At 35.5% G+C, this 19,833-nt stretch overlaps 2 protein-coding genes across 2 annotated transcripts in view; both read left to right on the top strand.

The window, feature by feature from the left end:
• LOC142149646 (uncharacterized) overlaps positions 1-10,338 on the top strand; it is a 66,220-nt gene extending 55,882 nt beyond the window's left edge. The window contains exon 6 of the mRNA XM_075204962.1: positions 9,791-10,338. Coding sequence (XP_075061063.1) covers positions 9,791-10,338 — 548 coding nt within the window. The remainder of the gene's footprint in view (positions 1-9,790) is intronic.
• A 1,977-nt stretch (positions 10,339-12,315) lies between these two features.
• LOC142149645 (uncharacterized) lies at positions 12,316-19,403 on the top strand. The gene is made up of 4 exons (XM_075204961.1): positions 12,316-12,409; positions 18,329-18,426; positions 18,547-19,116; positions 19,284-19,403. Exons 1-4 carry the CDS (start codon positions 12,316-12,318, stop codon positions 19,401-19,403), a joined length of 882 nt encoding a protein of 293 aa, XP_075061062.1.
• Positions 19,404-19,833: the final 430 nt, after the last annotated feature.

The following is a 19,833-nucleotide window of genomic DNA, read 5'->3' as shown; positions in this document are numbered from 1 at the left end:
TTAAATTGGACAGAAACATTACTAAAATCTTTGACTGGACAGTGTGCAATATGCAGGTAATAGCACAGGTAATGCAGAAACAAGTCACCCAAACCCAATTCCTTGGTAAACATGAAGAATTCTATAGGTCACTATTTAACTTGACCAACACGCTCTGGTTTGAGATGAGCACAACAAAGGTAGAATGTTCAGAACAAGCCTGCACAGGGGTACTAGAGGTGTTTAATGTTACGCAAGAAAAGACAGTTTGTAAATTTATGATATTACCAGTACCCCTGTACACACCATCTGGGGGTACCCAGCTATGGACACCCACTATGAAAGGATCCTACATAGAATTAGAATCCAATCAGACTCATGATACCTCATTATGTACAAAAACTAACAGAGGTATAGTGTGCAATAAACACTCGCCTATATATGAGCCCTGTCAACTGCAACACCCCACCAGTGCGTGTAAATGGACCTTACATGACCCCAGTAAGGATATGTACATCGAGATAGCACCACAAGTAGTCTGTATAATAAGTACAATGAAAGAAGGCTTACAGGCCATAGGTAAGCACCCACCATTCTCCGGATGTCTATATAATGTTACAATCTTTAAGTGGAAAAATCAGACACATATATTTTTACCAGATACCGAAACACAGGTAACATTGAAAGGGGAGGAATACAAACTTAAAGATAGAAATGTATCATTTAACCTACAGCTTCTTATTATTTCAAATTAACAATACTCAACTATTAGATAAACACCTAAAAGAGGTAAATTATTTTACTCATCATGCAAAAATGACTACAATAATAGAGGCAGGTGAACTAGTACATTTAACCTCGGAATTGAAAGATGGATTATCGCATCATTGGTGGGACATATTTGTTAATGGATCTTATTCCATGAAAAAAGCTATGAATATCTTGATTCACCCATTGTTACTAATTCTTTTTGTACTAACTATAATGATTATATGGAACTGCTACTTAACATGTAATACAAGAAAGCTTTTGAATAGATATCAGCAAAGTATTCCCCTCTATGCACCTAGATAAAACATTAAATAGGGAAAGAAAAGTTATGGTGATAAAGTACCAGAGATGTGTGCTGAATGAATTCTTGTTCTACCTATATGGGGTCCTTATGATACCATATGATGTAAATGTAGGTACTAACTGTCTTCTGCTGAGTATCACCATGACTTATAGGTAGAAGTTAATTGTTAATATTTAATCAAAGAGGGGAGTGTTAGAGTGAAATTGTATGATTATTGATTTAATATCTATCATGTACTAAGCTTTAGAAGCTAATATGTTATGCTATAACTTTAAGAGAAATTAGCAGATATTATGTTCAGTTTAAAAGACAAATTATTCAAGGTTATGAAACTACATAGCAGGATGTTCTCATGAACAGAAACAGACCAAGGACACGCAGTAAAGCGAAACGTTCTTCACAGAGCAGCACAAGAGTATTGGCAGAAAACCTGGAAAGAGATAATGCATAAAGAAGATAGAATTGTTTGAACTTAGTTGGAAAACTGCAATATATATAATTGTTGATTGACTTTCTTTCATAATTTACTGTCTTATAATTGGTTGTTCAGCATCTATACCCCTAGACTTACATGTATAAAAATAAACGCTGAAGCGGTCTCAATTTGTAACAGAATAGAAGTTGCTCAGCATTATATCATACAGGTGTTGGGTATTTTCTGTTCACCAGTCGACTAAAAACAAAGAAAGATCTGACTGACATTGAAGGTGATTGATAGAAGTATCGGTGAACCCCGATACCCCAACAAAGTATTTTACCCACAAGCCAGCTCTTGTACAACATCAGAGAATTCACACAGGAGAGAAAACAGGTATTTGGTCTTAATGCAGCAAGTGTTTTAGTGAAATAGAAAGGAAAGCACTTGTCACTCACCAGAAGATTCATACACAAGAGTCACCCTGAGGATCTGAATGTAGCATATGTATCATATTTAGGTTATCTTGTTGTATCATCATACTATCCATACAGGGGATATGCAGTTTTAATTGTTTTCAATCTATAAGTGTTTTATATAACATCAAGGCCATGTTAAATGTCAGAGAAGACTAGAGAGGTCTGACAAGGGGACTTGGGGGCATTTTCCCTCTGGGATGGTCTAACTGTTATGAACTAGAGCTGCAATACACAATAACACAATAACAATGGGGCAGCCCTTGCTGAGCTCTGTAATATACAGCTGCTCTGCTCATACAGGTACAGGGACTAGTAGAATAAAGAACGTTCTATCCAGAAGAGAGTTCCTGCAGCTCTTCTCAGGCGATGATTGTGAAATACAATCATATGACAATTATCTAATCTGTTTTGCTCATGAATTGTGCAATGATGGAAAATTACTAAATACATGTCTCTTTTATGCAATTCTATATTGTGCAACACGTTCTCTTAAAAGTACAGACCCTAAACTTAAATATATGAGCTAATATGTATTTCTGTTAAAAGTTACTTCAACAACACTACATGAGTCATTAATGAAAATGCAACAATAAGTGGCATGTCACAAATAGTACACTCAAAACAAATATGAAAATTTGCCAAAGAAAAAAGTAAAATTGGCAATGATTAAATCTTATCCCATAGTCCACAGTGCATATGTAAATCAATATCATTTTGCTTGGATTGTTTCTAGGTGTCTCACTCAAAAATGTTCCCAAAAGAAAAGAAAATGGAAAAAATAGTGTAATACATTCAATGGATTTTCTCACCACCATGTGCATTAAGCATCTCACATGCACAAGCGTGATTCCAGAGAGACTAGAAAGGTGCCACTTCCATATTCAAAGAGGCAAAAACCATAGGCACCACTTTATAAAATGCAAAATGAGAAGGTAATAGATAGGGGTCTCCTTCACCTGCTTTTGGGGCCCCTCATACAATGTCACTTACACAAACCCGTGGATATTCAAAGCCTTCAAAAACATATAGTTTTAAACTTCCCAATATTTTCAGCACAGGGTCTTGCCCTCATATGATCAAATTCACCACTAGGGATAATATTCCATATGCAAACAGAAATTCAGGTAACTACAAAAAGAAAATAGTAGTTTTACCCTTTATTTATCGACAATCCCTATTCAACAGATATGATAAAATCACATGAATTTGTATAATGGCAGCACATATACAGGGGAATAGCAATTGCGCCTACCAGAGTCCCCAAAGGTTTCAGCAGCAAAATGACATATCCTGCATATGAAACAGCTGTTTTTCCTACTAAAGATGGTAGTAGGTAAGGGAGCGTTTTGGGGTGCACCTTGCTCGACCCCCAGAAAACTGAAGCGTTTGATGTGTTTGGGGCCCCTCCCTGAAATAATCCATAGCACTATATCTTAGCCATAGCATATACTCCTATAGTCGAGTACAAGGGGAAGCCATGCACCGCCGTGCAGCGCCATCAAAGAGGCGTGGCTATGCCATTGTGGGTGTGGCTTGCATCACTGGGGGCGTCCTTAGCAGATGAAAAGCTCTAGGCCTCCCTCCAACAGAAAAACCTGCATTGCTGCATACACCATTGGCAGAAGTGTGCAGCGCCTGCTCACCAGAGCGTGACATATATCCCAGCAGTCCTTACTTCCAGGACAGCGGGACAGTGACCTAAAAGCAGCACTTTTAGTGGAAGATATGTAATTTCAATTATTTTATGTTTTTGCAAATATTTGTTTTGTGCTGTAACTGGATCTTGTAGAAGAGTCTGCTGGTTTATTACTATCATCTGTATTTGTAAGTAAATCATACTTCCAAGTGAAATTACAACACTACTGTCTTGAACCTTGGATACAGAGAGCTCCACCCCCCTAAAGAAGTTCCTACCCAGAACATAGGTTTCAAATAACATGTACATCACGCTGCTCCCCTTCATCACTGCAGCCCCCTGCATCACACTGTGGCCCCTTATTACAGCCCCTCTCATCACACTGTGCCCTCCTTTATCATTACACTGCATCACACTGCAGCCTACTGCATCACACTGCGGCCCCTTCATCACTGCAGCCCCCTACATCACACTGTGGCCCCTTATTGTAGCTCCTCGCATCACACTGTGCTCTCCTTTATCATTACACTGCATCACACTGCAGCCCCCTGCATCACACTGCAGCCCCCTGCATCACACTGTAGCCCCTTATTGTAGCCCCTCTCATCACACTGTGCTCTCCTTTATCATTACACTGCATCACACTGCTCCCCCTTCTTAACTGCGGCCCCCTGCATTACACTGTGGCCCCTTATTGTAGCTCCTCACATCACACTGTGCCCCCCTTTATCATTATATGTCTTATATAAAAGTATTATACTTCCATTGTGCCACAGTCCTCTAGCTGCACCCTTTAGTGGTCACTCACATTTATGTCATAATGACACTCTTCACATTATATGAGGGTTGTCAGCTGTTTTTGGTTGATTTCATATACTTCACTTATGGGGTCTTTGCTCTGTTATATTTGCCATTTATGCCTTTTCATGGTCACTCTGTTTTCTAAAATTATTATTATCCTTTATTTATAAGGCACCACAGGGGTTCTGTAGTGTTGCTCATGGGAGGTCAGAATGTGCAACAAAATGACAAAATACCATAAGTACAATTGTGACAATATTATATAAATACAAACAACAATTCTACATAAATACATCATCATAATTCACAAAATGACATAATTACATAAGGAAAACACTGGTACAGAGAGTCTCATGTTCTTCTATCTATGCCCCTAATCCATGTCATCTATCAGGTATTCTGAGCTGTTCTCTGTTAGTGACCTGTACAAGTGAATGGGTGGGTGACTGACTTCCTATCCCTGTTTTTATACTGATGTATTTCAGACAAAGTGAAAGATAATTTCATACATTAGCTCCATGAAGTGTCCTTTTGCAACTGAAATATATTGGTGTATATATACTGTATGTTATTACATGTTTTATTGTCTTGTTGTATTGTATATCTGTCTGTATATGACAAGCAACGTTTTTTTTTAAGTCAATTTCATTCAAATATCTGCTGCAGTATGTGATCTAGTCTATGAATGAAGGGAAAGTGAGTGGTTTCACAAACATAACTGTTTATTCCGAGTGATACCAGCGGAGAGGTAATAGTACACAGGAGAGGTAATAGTACACAGGAGAGGTAATAGTACACAGGAGAGGTAATAGTACACAGGAGAGGTCATAGTACACAGGAGAGGTAATAGTACACAGGAGAGGTAATAGTACACAGGGGAGGTAATAGTACACAGGGGAGAGGTAATAGTACACAGGGGAGGTAATAGTACACAGGAGAGGTAATAGTACACAGGGGAGAGGTAATAGTACACAGGGAAGAGGTAATAGTACACAGGAGAGGTAATAGTACACAGGAGAGGTAATAGTACACAGGAGAGGTAATAGTACACAGGAGAGGTAATAGTACACAGGGGAGGTAATAGTACACAGGGGAGAGGTAATAGTACACAGGGGAGGTAATAGTACACAGGAGAGGTAGTAGTACACAGGAGAGGTAATAGTACACAGGGGAGAGGTAATAGTACACAGGGAAGAGGTAATAGTACACAGGGGAGGTAATAGTACACAGGGGAGAGGTAATAGTACACAGGGGAGGTAATAGTACACAGGGGAGAGGTAATAGTACACAGGGAAGAGGTAATAGTACACAGGAGAGGTAATAGTACACAGGGAAGAGGTAATAGTACACAGGAGAGGTAATAGTACACAGGGAAGAGGTAATAGTACACAGGGGAGGTAATAGTACACAGGGGAGAGGTAATAGTACACAGGGAAGAGGTAATAGTACACAGGAGAGGTAATAGTACACAGGGAAGAGGTAATAGTACACAGGAGAGGTAATAGTACACAGGAGCGGTGATAGTACACAGGAGAGGTAATAGTACACAGGGGAGAGATAATAGTACACAGGGGAGGTAATAGTACACAGTAGAGGTAATAGTACACAGGAGAGGTAATAGTACACAGGAGAGATAATAGTACACATGAGAGGTAATAGTACACAGGAGAGGTAATAGTACACAGGAGATGTAATAGTACACAGGGAAGGTAATAGTACACAGGGTGGGAGGTAATAGTACACAGGAGAGGTAATAGTACACAGGGGAGGTAATAGTACACAGTAGAGGATGTATTATATAGTATACACACAGGGCAGACTAAGAATCGTCCCTGGCAGTGACAGCACACAGGCCCAGCTGCTGTGGGGCTCCTTACAATGTATTGTTACACGATGAAGGGCCATTGCTGGTGCAGTGTGACATGAAGCATCTCCATAGACATATGTTTCATGCTCAGTGTTCTGTACAAACTAATCATTTCCCTTGTTGTACAAAGCACACAAGTCTCTGTGTGATGGCACCCCGACAAGTGAAGTGATTAACATTGATTATATCAGTAGAAAGGTAACTGTCAAGGGGTGAGATATATTAGGCAGTAAGTGAACAGTGAATTTCTGATACAAGATAGTGGAAGAAATATAGACCTCAATAATTAGATAATGAGCACCTAAGGGGTGACGTCCTTTCCTCTGTTTTACATTCTCACACATTTCTTCTATTATTACTGATCATACTTTCATTTCAATTTTAATATGTAGCTTGGTAAAAGAACAGTCTGACAAAGAAAATATTATTTTATTATAAATAAATAAAAAAAGGGATCTAAATAATTTCTTGCTACAAGATTAGTGTGGATTAATAGTGTTTCCAATACAAAATTATTTCCCCTTTCCTCCCTGTAATAGTAACACTTTGTTCTGGGAGAGCACCTCATAGAGAAACATATAAAATAAGACATAAACATGATATAAAATGGGATAATTCACTGTATTTATATTTATGTGATTTCTCTATCCGCTGTGGATAATACATTTTTGCTTTAAACTGAATAATACTAACAACAGACAGATATATCTGCTTATACCAGGAAGCACCTGTGAATTATCTCAATAAACAAATTTAAAGGTCAATTGTTAACTTACCTGGAAAAATATTAAAGGGCCATCATATAGTAAATGGGGATAAAGAACGTAAGCATGGCTTCATACTAAACCAAGAACACACAACACTTTATACTATGATTTTTTTATTAATACAAATAATTATGTACTTTAAAGTCCAAAAACTATATTGAGGATTTACCCCACATTTTTTTGTATTACAGCGACAATCTTTGCATTGTAAATCACATGAACACTTTCACATGTTAATTTTATATTTCACTGCTGGAGTTACTCTGACGAAACATATATTGTTAAGTTGGTATACAATAAAGATTATTATTTTATATGTAGATGTCAGAGTGTTTCGTTTTTGAGCACTTCTTCTTCTTTAGTGTATTTATTGTCTATTTTGTTCACAGGAGCATCACCCACAACTAAATATGTAAATTGGCCCATTAATAGCGAGTAGATGACGAGTAGATAATCCCCTGTGAGGATATATCACAGCTTTGTGTCTTCATAGTTTTCATTTAAGTATTAATCCAACTTTTTATATCTTGCTGTGTTTACCTCACTATTAGTGCATTTCTTACAAGTTTCACACAGTTTTCCATATATATATATATATAGACAAAAGGTGCATTTGTTGACATAACAGGATGTCACAGACTGTAATTCTCTTTCCTTTGTTGCTTTTAAATGAGGCTCTTCAACATCTATCATTCTGCCTTAATTTAGATGAATATAAATAATAATCTGCGTTTACAAATTAATTTGTTATATATAATTTACTTTCTTTTGTCATAGTTTATTTTTAACAATGAATAATATTGATATCAGAGTTACTGCTGATATGTAGAACGGGTCTTTCTGCTCACACTCTGCCTACACAATAGATAAATCCTAAATAAAAAAGGTCCATATGTTGAAATAACAGGATGTCAGAGACTGTGCTGATTGAATGTGAGATTTTGTCTCCTGTAAAAGGTCTAATTATAATTTTCTTTTATTGTAAGTGGCTTTAGGAATGTTTATACCTCATTTACATTTCAATGAGATTTACATGAGAGACTGGTCATCCTGGGAACTATTGAAGAGAGATGGGGAGGAATGACTATAAATAGGCAGTATCAGCCCAGTGTTAGTGAGTTGGTGGCTGGAGAGCTGGAAGGATGGAACAGTAAGAATGATCAGGAGGGAAAGAGATAGAAGGAGAAATCTTCACAGTAAGGTAATTATATTATATATAAGAAGATACTGATATATACACAAATATTTTGAGATATTATGTTGTAGATATTGTATTGTTATAAATGTGTTCTACCATAATCTTAAAGAAAAATTCATGAGCCAACAATTGAATACATGATAATGAATATAGTGTGGCAATAATTCTCTCATTATAAAATATATAAATATATGCAAACAGTCAAACAATAAAAAGAGTAAAACGTAGTGTTTCACTATGATATTCTTTGTCTATTTTTACAAGCAAAACTGAACTTTTTTGAAGAGGTTTTTTAGTTAAATATTTGAACAAGACCACAGATTACTCAAATAAGATTTAAATCTAATTTCCTATGATACAGATATTGATTAGAGCACATCACTGTTTATTTAAATTTGTTTGATAACACTACACTGTTTGGTGTTTTTTCTTGTGTGATACTTTATAGATATATACCTGGAACAGGTGTCTAAGAAAAGAGCAGCCTCCTGTATGGTGTTAATTTATTTGATTTTTATTTGTTAACCACTTAATATTCGGTAATCACTTAGTGCCACAATTTTATTCCTGTGAAGATATATAAATATGTACTTAGTGGTCACTTTATTAGATATCTCTAGTACTGGACAGGACCCCCATTTAGGTGCTGCCACATGATTTACTGATTATATATATACATGACTCCAGAGTGCCTCATTTGTAACACTTTATCTACTTTTGAGTACTTGTGAATTTTATTCAAAGGAGTAACACCTACATCTAATTATGTAAGCTGCTTAATTAATGGTGAGTCTGTGGTGATACCATTCTCCCATGTGTGGATATATCACTTTTTTGCCTTGTGTGAGTGTATAGATAGACCTTCACAGTTTTCAATTAAGTATGTATGTTTCTGTATCGATGTACACAAAAATAAAAAAAGTTCAATGTCTGATTCATAGCTAAAAGTGTATAAAATATTTTTGTATTCCTTATCCAATATAACACTACTATTGTTAAAGCATTTTCATTAATGTAACATTCATTTTAAAATTAATTTTGCTTACAGGTGAATTAATGAGCAGGATTCCCATTAATAACAGAAGACATCTTGGAAAGGTCCTTGTTCTCTGAGCATCTGAGTGTTCCAAAAAAAATTCATCTACATCTTGTATATTCTACAGTGATCAATTCTTCTGTATAGCAGCTAACTTCGTTTTTGTATTGGACAAACTTTCTACAATTAGTTTGTTGTCACACATGATGAATCTAGAAGGAGAGAAGCCCTATATGTGCTCTGAATGTGACAAAACATTTTCAAATAAATCAAAACTAATTAAACATCACAGGATTCACACAGGAGAGAAACCCTTTAAATGTTCTGAATGTAGCAAGTGTTTTACCCACAAGTCACAACTTCTTAGACATCACAGGATTCACACAGGAGAGAAACCCTTTAAATGCTATGAGTGTAGCAAGTGTTTTACCCAAAAGTCATATCTTGTAAGACATGAGAGGTTTCACACAGGAGAGAAACCATTTAAATGCTCTGAATGTAGCAAATGTTTTAGTGACAATTCAGCTCTTTATGCACATAAGAGGATTCACACAGGAGAAAAACCATTTAAATGCTCTGAATGTAGCAAATGTTTCACCCAAATGTCATCTCTTAAAAAACATCAGAAGATTCACACAGGAGAGAAACCATTTAAATGCTTTGAATGTAGAAAGTGTTTTACAGAGAAAGCAAATCTTATTGCACATCAGAGGATTCACACAGGAGAGAAACCATTTAAATGCTCTGAATGTAGCAAGTATTTTACCCAAAAGTCAGATCTTTTAAGACATGAGAGGATTCACACAGGAGAGAAACCATTTAAATGCTCTGAATGTAGCAAATGTTTTAGTGACAATTCAGCTTTGTATGCACATAAGAGGATACACACAGGAGAGAAACCATTTAAATGCTCTGAATGTAGCAAGTGTTTTACCCAAAAGACATCTCTTAAAAAACATCAGAAGATTCACTCAGAAGAGAAGTCATTTAAATGCTCTGAATGTAGCAAGAGTTTTACCCACAAGCCAGCTCTTGTACAACATCAGAGAATTCACACAGGAGAGAAAACATGTATTTGGTCTTAATGCAGCAAGTGTTTTAGTGAAATTGAAAGGAAAGCATTTGTCACTCACCAGAAGATTCATACACAAGAGTCACCCTGAGCATCTGAATGTAGCATATGTATCATAAACAGGTTATCTTGTTGTATCATCATACTATCCTTACAGGGGATATGCAGTGTTAATTGTTTTCAATCTGCAAGTGTTAAATATAACATCAAGGCCATGTTAAATGTCAGAGAAGACTAGAGAGGTCTGACAAGGGGACTTGGAGGCATTTTCCATCTGGGAATGTCTAACTGTTATGAACTAGAGGCTGCACTACACAATAACACAATAACAATGGGGCAGCCCTAGCTGAGCTCTGTAATATACAGCTGTTCTGCTCATGCAGGTAAAGGGACAAGTGGAATAAAGAACGTTCTATCCAGAAGAGAGTTCCAGCAGCTCTTCTCAGTACTGGGATTCCTTCTATGACAGGCAGAGCTATGACTACCGAACATATCTAAACTAACACTGCACACTGCCCTGTTCTACACTACACGTGCTCCTATTGGTCTCTGTTAGATCTCCTTATTGTTTCCCTCACACCTTTCTATTGCTGTCTTGGTTGCTGTATCCTATAACAGCCAATCAGATCATCACATTTGTTGGTTTGATGACACCAGAGTAGTAATAGCTGATATCTGGTGGTTATGGGTTACAGCAAATCCTTGTTCTTCATACCATGTTATTAAATAAGCCTCAAGGAGGAGACATTGCTTCCTAGTGCACTTCTAGAGGTCCTTCATATGTATTTCTTAGTGATCCAGATCATACAGCGTGGACCTGCATATAGACTGAAGGACCATGTTCATACAATATCTGTAATTACCATTTATGTTACTGACAGCTGTTTCTGTAATTCTTCATGTTGAATAAAAACTGATCATGATAAATTCTAGTTTTGATTGTGGAACTACCATCTTTTTTCAACATTGTACACTCTACATTTTAAAAGATGGAACCAGGGGTGATATTTAAGGGGTTGTGTGATGCTGACAATATGTGAACCAATAATGAAAACACTGCAAAGACCAGTTATCATTATTAACATAAAGCAAATGTATTAGAGAGATGTAGTAGAAATGTCTAAAATGAAATTGAAGAATTTTTGAAATGTAAAATGTCTAAACCATAATGTTGACAAAGGTAATGTCTACAATGTAATAATGTCGACCAAAATAATGTCAACATAATAATAATGTCTTTACATTTAAAATGCCGACATACATTATGTCTACACATCCAAAATGTCGACATCTAAATTGTGGACGCCTAACATTGTTGACACGTTCATAATGTCTACACTCTTGCAATGTCGACATAACTAATATCTGCACATACATAATGTTGACCTGTGAAATTTTGACACATAACATGCCCAACAGATTTACAATGTAGGCATTATATAGATAAATTGTCAACATCATATAGAAAAATGTACAAGATATTTGGCATACTACAAAGAAACAGGGTAACAATCATTGAAGGATCTAAAAATGAGCCTGATTGTAAGATCTTACATGATAGCCTGCAGTGTGTACATTTAAACAGGGTTACAAATTCATCCTGCCAGGAGCAAAGACATATGACAGTAGCCGGTCAGTGCTCGGATGCTCTTACTGGTCACTTCCAGATCATATTTAATCCTGTTGCAGATTTGCAGTCATCGCTCTGTACATATAGAGATGTATCCACTTTTATGTCCTGCATCTGATAGTGCTTCCAGCATCACAAGGGATCCTGCAGGGAGAGGGGACTGGGGGAAGGAGAATAAAACCAGAATTTGTCCCTGCTTGTACCACATAACATCCACAAGAAGAGACATTGATTTTTTCATCCCCCTCTCTATCACCTCTGCATGTGCCAGCTGCTTGTGCATTGTAACCAGCCTGCCTTACTTTCTCTTCTTTCTCTGCCAATATGTCAGTGTGTAGTGCTCTCTAGGGCATTTGTATTATGGCCGTTGACATTGTAACCAGTGAGCTGTTAAGAGTGAGATATTTACGTCCTTACTTCTACTATGTTACTGCAGAGTCACCAGAGATTGATTGTAAGATTGATTGTGAGAGTTCAGGGAGAATGATCCCTGTATAATATGTCTATGCTATAGTGCTGCTCCTTATGTACTGTGATTTTTGTGCTTCAGTTAAATGATGATAAACGTGCTGTGACAGCAACTTTTACTTAAACACAGTTACAAGTTATAGCAAAACCTGTTTTGGAAGCATAGATTAGATCAGCAGAAAATAAGACCTGTATGTTCATAATATGAATAAAACCAACACTCCATGAGAACAACACATGAAGCCAGTATCTCATGTCAGAGGAGTCACATGTGGTTATTACGGAGTTCCCGTGTTCCAGGATACCTAGCAGAGTACAATATACAATACTATAATGTGACATGGTACTGCTGGTATATGTGCTGTGACAGTATACAATGTGATAATCCTCTATAGGTGTCCCATAACCACTTACAGCTGGGACCTGGGAATGCTGTATGCTTTCTATATAAATATTTGTGAGATTTCTTTTTGTATCCCATGAAAGATCTATATATAATATTTACCTCATCCTATCTGTTGGGCAGATAAATGTAATGTACTTTATGTGTTTCCCTGGTGTACTTTAATTGTGTCAGTGTAATAGTTTTCCAAGCGAAGCCAACACTGTAATTACTGACTGATGCTGCAGTAATCCCTGAACGTTATATTGACAGCTGTCACTCACACATGTCTGAGATGTGACATGTGTCTTTTATGGTAATTTCATATTCCCTTAGTACACGTCTGCAAACCCATTAAATATTAAATTCACTGTCTTTCAAAGAGAACCAATTCATATTCCTCTCAGAGACTGAGAGTTCAGACCGTGTTACTATAAATCCCGGAAATATTTTAATTCATGTATAATAATGAACTAGCAATAAAATGTGTATTTCAGCCAAGGTTATCAGTTAGGTTAACATTTATAAAATTTATCATAACAGCTGCACAAACATATTAATATCTTAATTGAGCTCTATACGAAATAACAAAAATGTTCTCAAGAGAGATGAAAACTGAGATAATATGCATGGAATAATAACAATAATATTAACAATCATTAAATAAGACTAATATAATAAGAATAATCATAATAAAAATGACTTCTTGCTCCTAGTATGTCCTATATAACATACCACATTCACACTGACATTCTCTAAACGACTACACTGCTCTTGGACCAGAGGAAGAGCACAGATCTGAAGGTAAATTGTGTATAGTATATACACATGAATCGCCATATTGATTGGGACTTTTTCTCCCATCATTGGTAAATCGCTAATCATTAGATTTTTCCTGTAGTGTGTACCTAGCCTTACTGCTGATACTTCTGGGCATATTCACTTGTTGGCGGTTTCCGCTGCGGAAAAAGTACTACCGTTTTTATGGTAATACTAAGCCGGATTTCAGCTCACAGCTCCCTGAGCCGCGAGCTGAAATCAAGCGAGAAAAGTGCCGTAATGACGTTAATAGTGCACGCGCCGCTTTACTTTTGCAGCAACAATTAAATGTGCCCCTTAGAACAGGTCTTTCTGCTCACACCCTCTACATAGACAATAGGTGAAACCTAAACAAAAGGTCCAATTTTTGACATAACAGGATGTCAGGAACTGCGATGATCTAATTAGAAGATTTTACCACCTGCTAAGGTATAATTAGATTTTTCCCTTTTAGTAAGTGACCTTAGGAATGTTTATATCTCATTTACAAGTCAAAGAAGTTTACAGGAGAAACCGATTTCATTAAATGAAACCCTAATTTAAAAATCACCTGGAGACAATCAGTCTAAGACTACTTTTTTATCATCTGGGAACTGTTGATGAGAGATGGAGAGGGATAACTAAATATGAACATATATTTGTAATATATGTATAAATATATTGATGAACAATTCTGGGTTTTCCAATTAACTGTAGGAACCGTATATGTAAAGAAAGGTATAACTTACTTCTTCCAGAATCTTAAAAGCCAAATTTGTGTCACAATTTCTTAAGATTAACAATAAATACTTTTATGAACCAACCATTGATTACATGATAACATAATATTACGAAAACTGCAGATATTGACTCCAAGGGGTAATTAATATGAATAGGAAAACCTTTTTATCAGATGATGTTCTGAAAATGTGTTTTATATATTCTAATCTTCCTATAAATTCTCAGAAAATTCCACTTAATAGTGGTGTATATTAGTGTGTGTTCAAACTATATCCCTTCAGATGTCCAATATATAATTATGTAGCATTCCATAATGTATCACTTCAGTCTGACGTAGTTAACAAGTTATCTCATCCAAATTCTATGTATTTGTATAAGTGATTCCTCCCATATTAGACTTAAGGTGCATTGATTGTGACCAAATTAATAGACTGAGCAAGAAAAGTCCTTTGCTTTGCTCTATATAGAAAATTGTTTTGCACTGTATTGAAAATTGTTATCTTAGTGCTAATTATATGGAGTTATGGAATTAATGGAAATCATTCTACTTACTATAGTAGAAGCTGTCAGATGGAATATAAAGTAAGAAGTGATTTGAACCTACAATTATATGTGATTATTGGTGGGAGAAACTACACCACTAAGGTAAACTTAATACAAAATTTTTAAAGAACTTTAGAACACACTAATTAGGTAATGAGCACCTAAGGGGGACGTCCTTTTTCTCTGTTTAACATTCTCACACATTTGTTCTATGACTACTGATCACACTATCTTTTTCAATTTAATATGTTGCTTGGGAAAAGAACATAAAAATAAAATAAGAACTTGCTTCATACTAAATCACACAGTTTATTTTCTTTATACTATGACATGTTTAGTAATACAGATGCTTATGTTCTCTACAATCCAAAGAGTACATTGAGGTTTATTTCATAAAATTCCATATCACTTGCTTTTTCAAACACAATTTACATTGGAAATCACAGGAGAACTTTTTACATGCTAATTTTATAGTTCGCTGCTCTGGTTACTGTGACAAAACATGTAGATTTTATTTGTTATACAATAGAGATTCATATATTAGATGTAGATTCCAGAGTGCCTCATTTTTTGTATCAAATTACATTCTTAAGTGAACTTATTGTCTATTTTGTTCATGGGAGCACCACCTACAGCTAAATATGTAAAGTGCTTCATTAATAGTGAGTAGGTGACAAGTAGATTATCTCCTGTGCTTATATACAGCTTTGTGTTGGAACACACTCTCTGCCTAGATAATAGATGAATAATAAACAATGGGTCCATTTGTTGACATAACAAATGGACCCTCAGAGACTGGGATGATCTAATGAGAATGCAAGATTTTACCAGGTGTGTCAAGGTCTAATTAGAATTTTCCTTTGTAGTAAGTGACTTTAGGAATGTTTATATCTCATTTACATGTCAGTGAGATTTACATGAGAGACCTGGAGACAAACAGTCTGAGAAACCTTCTGGTCATCCCGGGAACTATTGAAGAGAGATGGGGAGGAATGACTATAAATAGGCAGTATCAGCCCTGTGTTAGTGAGTTGGTGGCTGGAGAGCTGGAAGGATGGAACAGTAAGAATGATCAGGAGGGAAAGAGATAGAAGGAGAAATCTTCAGAGTAAGGTAAGTGTATTACGCTTAAGAAGATACATAAACAAATTTTTGTGTATATTATGTTGTAAATAATTTAGTGTTATACATGTGTGATGCGTTTTTACCTTAACAATGTTTTTATAGTTAGTACTGCAACCTAGCAGAATTATAATTTTTTCATTACACTAATTTGCATTGTTTATCCTGCTGTACTTTGAATTATCATTATTAAGTATTGTATAGCAATATGAAGCTGGGTTAACATGTCTTGAACTTTAAATATCCTGATAATACACTGTACATTATATGTATCTACTTTCCCACATGGTTGCAGTGTAGTTGAGATATTAATGAACCATTATAAATATTAATGTACATTTATATTATCTTCAAAAAGAAAAAAAGATGCACAAGCAGGCTACCCAAATTATATACCACATATCCAATTAATAATTTAACAAATTATGTTTATTAGCATCCAACATACAAAATTAAAATAAAAAATAGAAAAAGAACCCAATTGCCTTTTATTCATAAAATAAAATAAATGGGTTAATATTTCTCTTGGTGCACACAGCAGAGTATACACATTCATTAGTATCTCCACGAATTTTGTAAATAGATATTTGTCACAGATATATCCTATTCAAAGGAAAAGTCACTCCAAGTGCTAATTGCAGGTATTATTCTATTAGACTACTAGGGGAAACATAACATCCCTCTTATAACTCAGAGGCATAGATGGTGTTATCCAGATCGCTGCTTTCGGGGCAAATAAGATCAATGTTTTACTTAGTATACAGCAATTAGTATATTCAGCCTCCCGAAGTGCTTCATAATTCAGTCTCCCCAGCACCACATAAAACACAGCTCCCCATCTGTTACCTTATCACGGCTCAGTGTATTTGCTGTGTATGATTAGCAACGTCGGGACCCAGGTCTCTCTTTTACCAAATTCAATAAGGACATATGTGACCATTCAGGCTACACTTTTCTGGTCAAACAAATCATTCCTTTTGCGTGTTTCCCTGCATAATCACACTGCAGTTTCTTCAGATATGTGGAATTGACAGTTGAACCAAATTTTAACTTAGAGCAGACCAATTATGGCTTTTTTTTTATCACAGATAACATGTGATACAATCAATTAATTTCCACTAGTATGATATCAAACAGCATGGCAGAAATATTACATATATCATAGAAAAAATAAAACAATAAAAAAATGCTTTATTGTTTTATGATATATATATAGTATAACTGATTTTAATTGGCCTTGAAAGCTGAATGATACCATCTATGCTTCCGATATGTAAGAGGGATATTATTTACTCCCTAACAGTCTAACAGAAGAATACCTGCAATTAGCACTTGAAGTGAAGTTTCCTTTGTATAGGATATATCCGTGATTAGAAACTTTTACACAATTCATGAAAATATTAATGAATGAGAAAAATTCATTGTGTGTACCACTGGAATTATTAACCTTCTTATTTTATTTTATAATTAAAAGGCAGTTGGGTGCTTTTATCTATTTTTTATTTAATTAGGTGGATTTTACTTTAATATTGTATTTTTGGATGTTAATAAAACATTTATTTTTAAATGATTATTTGGATGAAATGTATATTTTTTGGGGAGCCTGTTTTCAATTATTTTTTTTCTTTTTGAAGTTTTGGGTGTTTTAATTTTTGCACAGTAATTTATTATTGGAGCAGCAAATCCCTTCCCAAATAATTAAGAAATTGAAATAAAAACAAAAAAATTTAGGAATTAATATTCCATTAAGATCAATTTGATCTGAGTATTTTTAAGTGTTTTAATCATATGAAGTAAGGGTTTTCGGTCTTTGTGCAAATTTGTTGCACAATTGTTTAGGATTAAGGCCCAAAGAGTTTCCTGAGCCAATTTATATAAAATGCACTCAGTGGCCACTTTTTCAGGTATACCTTTCTAGTAATGGAACAGACCAACCTTTAAGTTGCTACCTCATTTTGAACACTTTTTATTCAGTGGTGCACATATTGTGAATTTTGTTCACAGGAGAACCACCTACAACAAATATGTAAGTTACTTAATTTAATAATGAGAAGGTGGTGAGTACTTCATCACATGTGCGGATAATTCACAGGTTTTTGTTTTGCGTAGGTGTGCAGATAGGCCATCACAGTTTTGTTTTAAGTATTTATGTTTGTTTGACAAAGTACACAAAAATAAAAACAATGGTCAATGACTGGGTCATGTTTGTTAGTGTACAAAATATTGTTGTGTTCCTTACACAATATAACACTACTACTGTTAAAATGCATTCATTAATGTCATTGGCTTCTTACTATAAGTATGCTTTTTTTCTTACAGGTGAATTAATGAGCAGGATCACTCTAAAAACAGACGTTTTGGAAAGCACCCTGTACTCTAAACATCTGCGTGTTCCAAAAATATACCCTCATCTACAAGTCATATACACTACAGACATAAGTTCTTTATAAACTCTTCCGGATTCACACAATCTTATTTCATTTTTGAACAGAAGAAACCATCTACAAATAAGTTGCAAAGTAATAATACGCTAAAAGCCCTATCTCTGCTCTGAATGTCACAAAAGTTTTGCTTATAAATCACAACTGATCATACATCAGAGGACTCACACAAGAATGAAGCCATTTAATTGCTCTGAATGCTACAAGTGTTTTACCACAAAGTCAAATCTTATTGCACATTACAGGATTCACACAGGAGTGAAACCATTTAAATGCTCTGAATGTAGCAAGTGTTTTACAACTAATTCAAATCTTGTTGTACATAAGAGGATTCACGCAGTAGAGAAACAATTTAAATGCTCTGAATGTAGCAAGTGCTTTACAAATAATTCAACTCTTGTTGTACATACGAGGATTCACACAGGAGAGAAACCATTTAAATGCTCTGAATGTAGCAAGTGTTTTACAGAGAATGCAGTTCTTGTTGCACATAAGAGGATTCACACAGGGGAGAAACCATTTAAATGCTCTGAATGTAGCAAGTGTTTTATCCAAAACTCACATCTCCTTAGACATCACAGGATTCACACAAGAGAGAAACCATTTAAATGCTCTGAATGTAGCAAGTGTTTTACCCAAAATTCAGATGTTATAGACATGGTAGGAGTCACACAGGAGAGAAACCAATTCAATGATCTGAATGTAGCAAGTATTTTGCAAAGAAATCAAATCTTTTTGCCTATCAGAGGATTCACAAAGGAGAGAAACTATTTAAATGCTCTGAATGTAACAAATGTTTTACCCAAATGTCATCTCTTGAAAAACATTGGAAGATTCACACAGGAGAGAAATTATTTGAATGCACTGAATGTGGAAAGTGTTTTACTCATAATTCATGTTTTGTTGTACATCAGAGGATTCACACAGGAGAGAAAACATTTAAATGGTCTTAATGCAGCAAGTGTTAAATTGAAGAGAAATCACTTGTCACTCAACAAAAGATTCATGCGCAGGAGTCACCCTGAGGTACTGAGTGTAGCATATGTATCATAAACAAATTATCTGGTTGTATCATCATAATATGCATATAAGGGATATGCAGCTTTAATTGTTTTCAATCTGACAAGTGTTTTATATAACATCAAGGCCATTTTAATGTCAGAGAAGACTATAATGGTCTGGCAAGGGGACTTGGGGGCATTTTACCTCTGGGATGGTCCATTTGTTATGAACTAGAGCTGCATAACACAATCACACAATGACAATGGGGCAGCCCTTGCTGAGCTCTGTAACACACTTCTGCTCTGCTCATACAGGTACAGGGACTAATAGAATAAAGATCTTTCTTTACAGAAGAGAGTTCCAGCAGCTCTTCTCAGTACT

The sequence above is a fragment of the Mixophyes fleayi genome, chromosome 4, assembly GCF_038048845.1.
Source record: "Mixophyes fleayi isolate aMixFle1 chromosome 4, aMixFle1.hap1, whole genome shotgun sequence".
Lineage (NCBI taxonomy): Eukaryota > Metazoa > Chordata > Amphibia > Anura > Limnodynastidae > Mixophyes > Mixophyes fleayi.
This window is presented reverse-complemented; position numbering and strand designations above follow the sequence as displayed.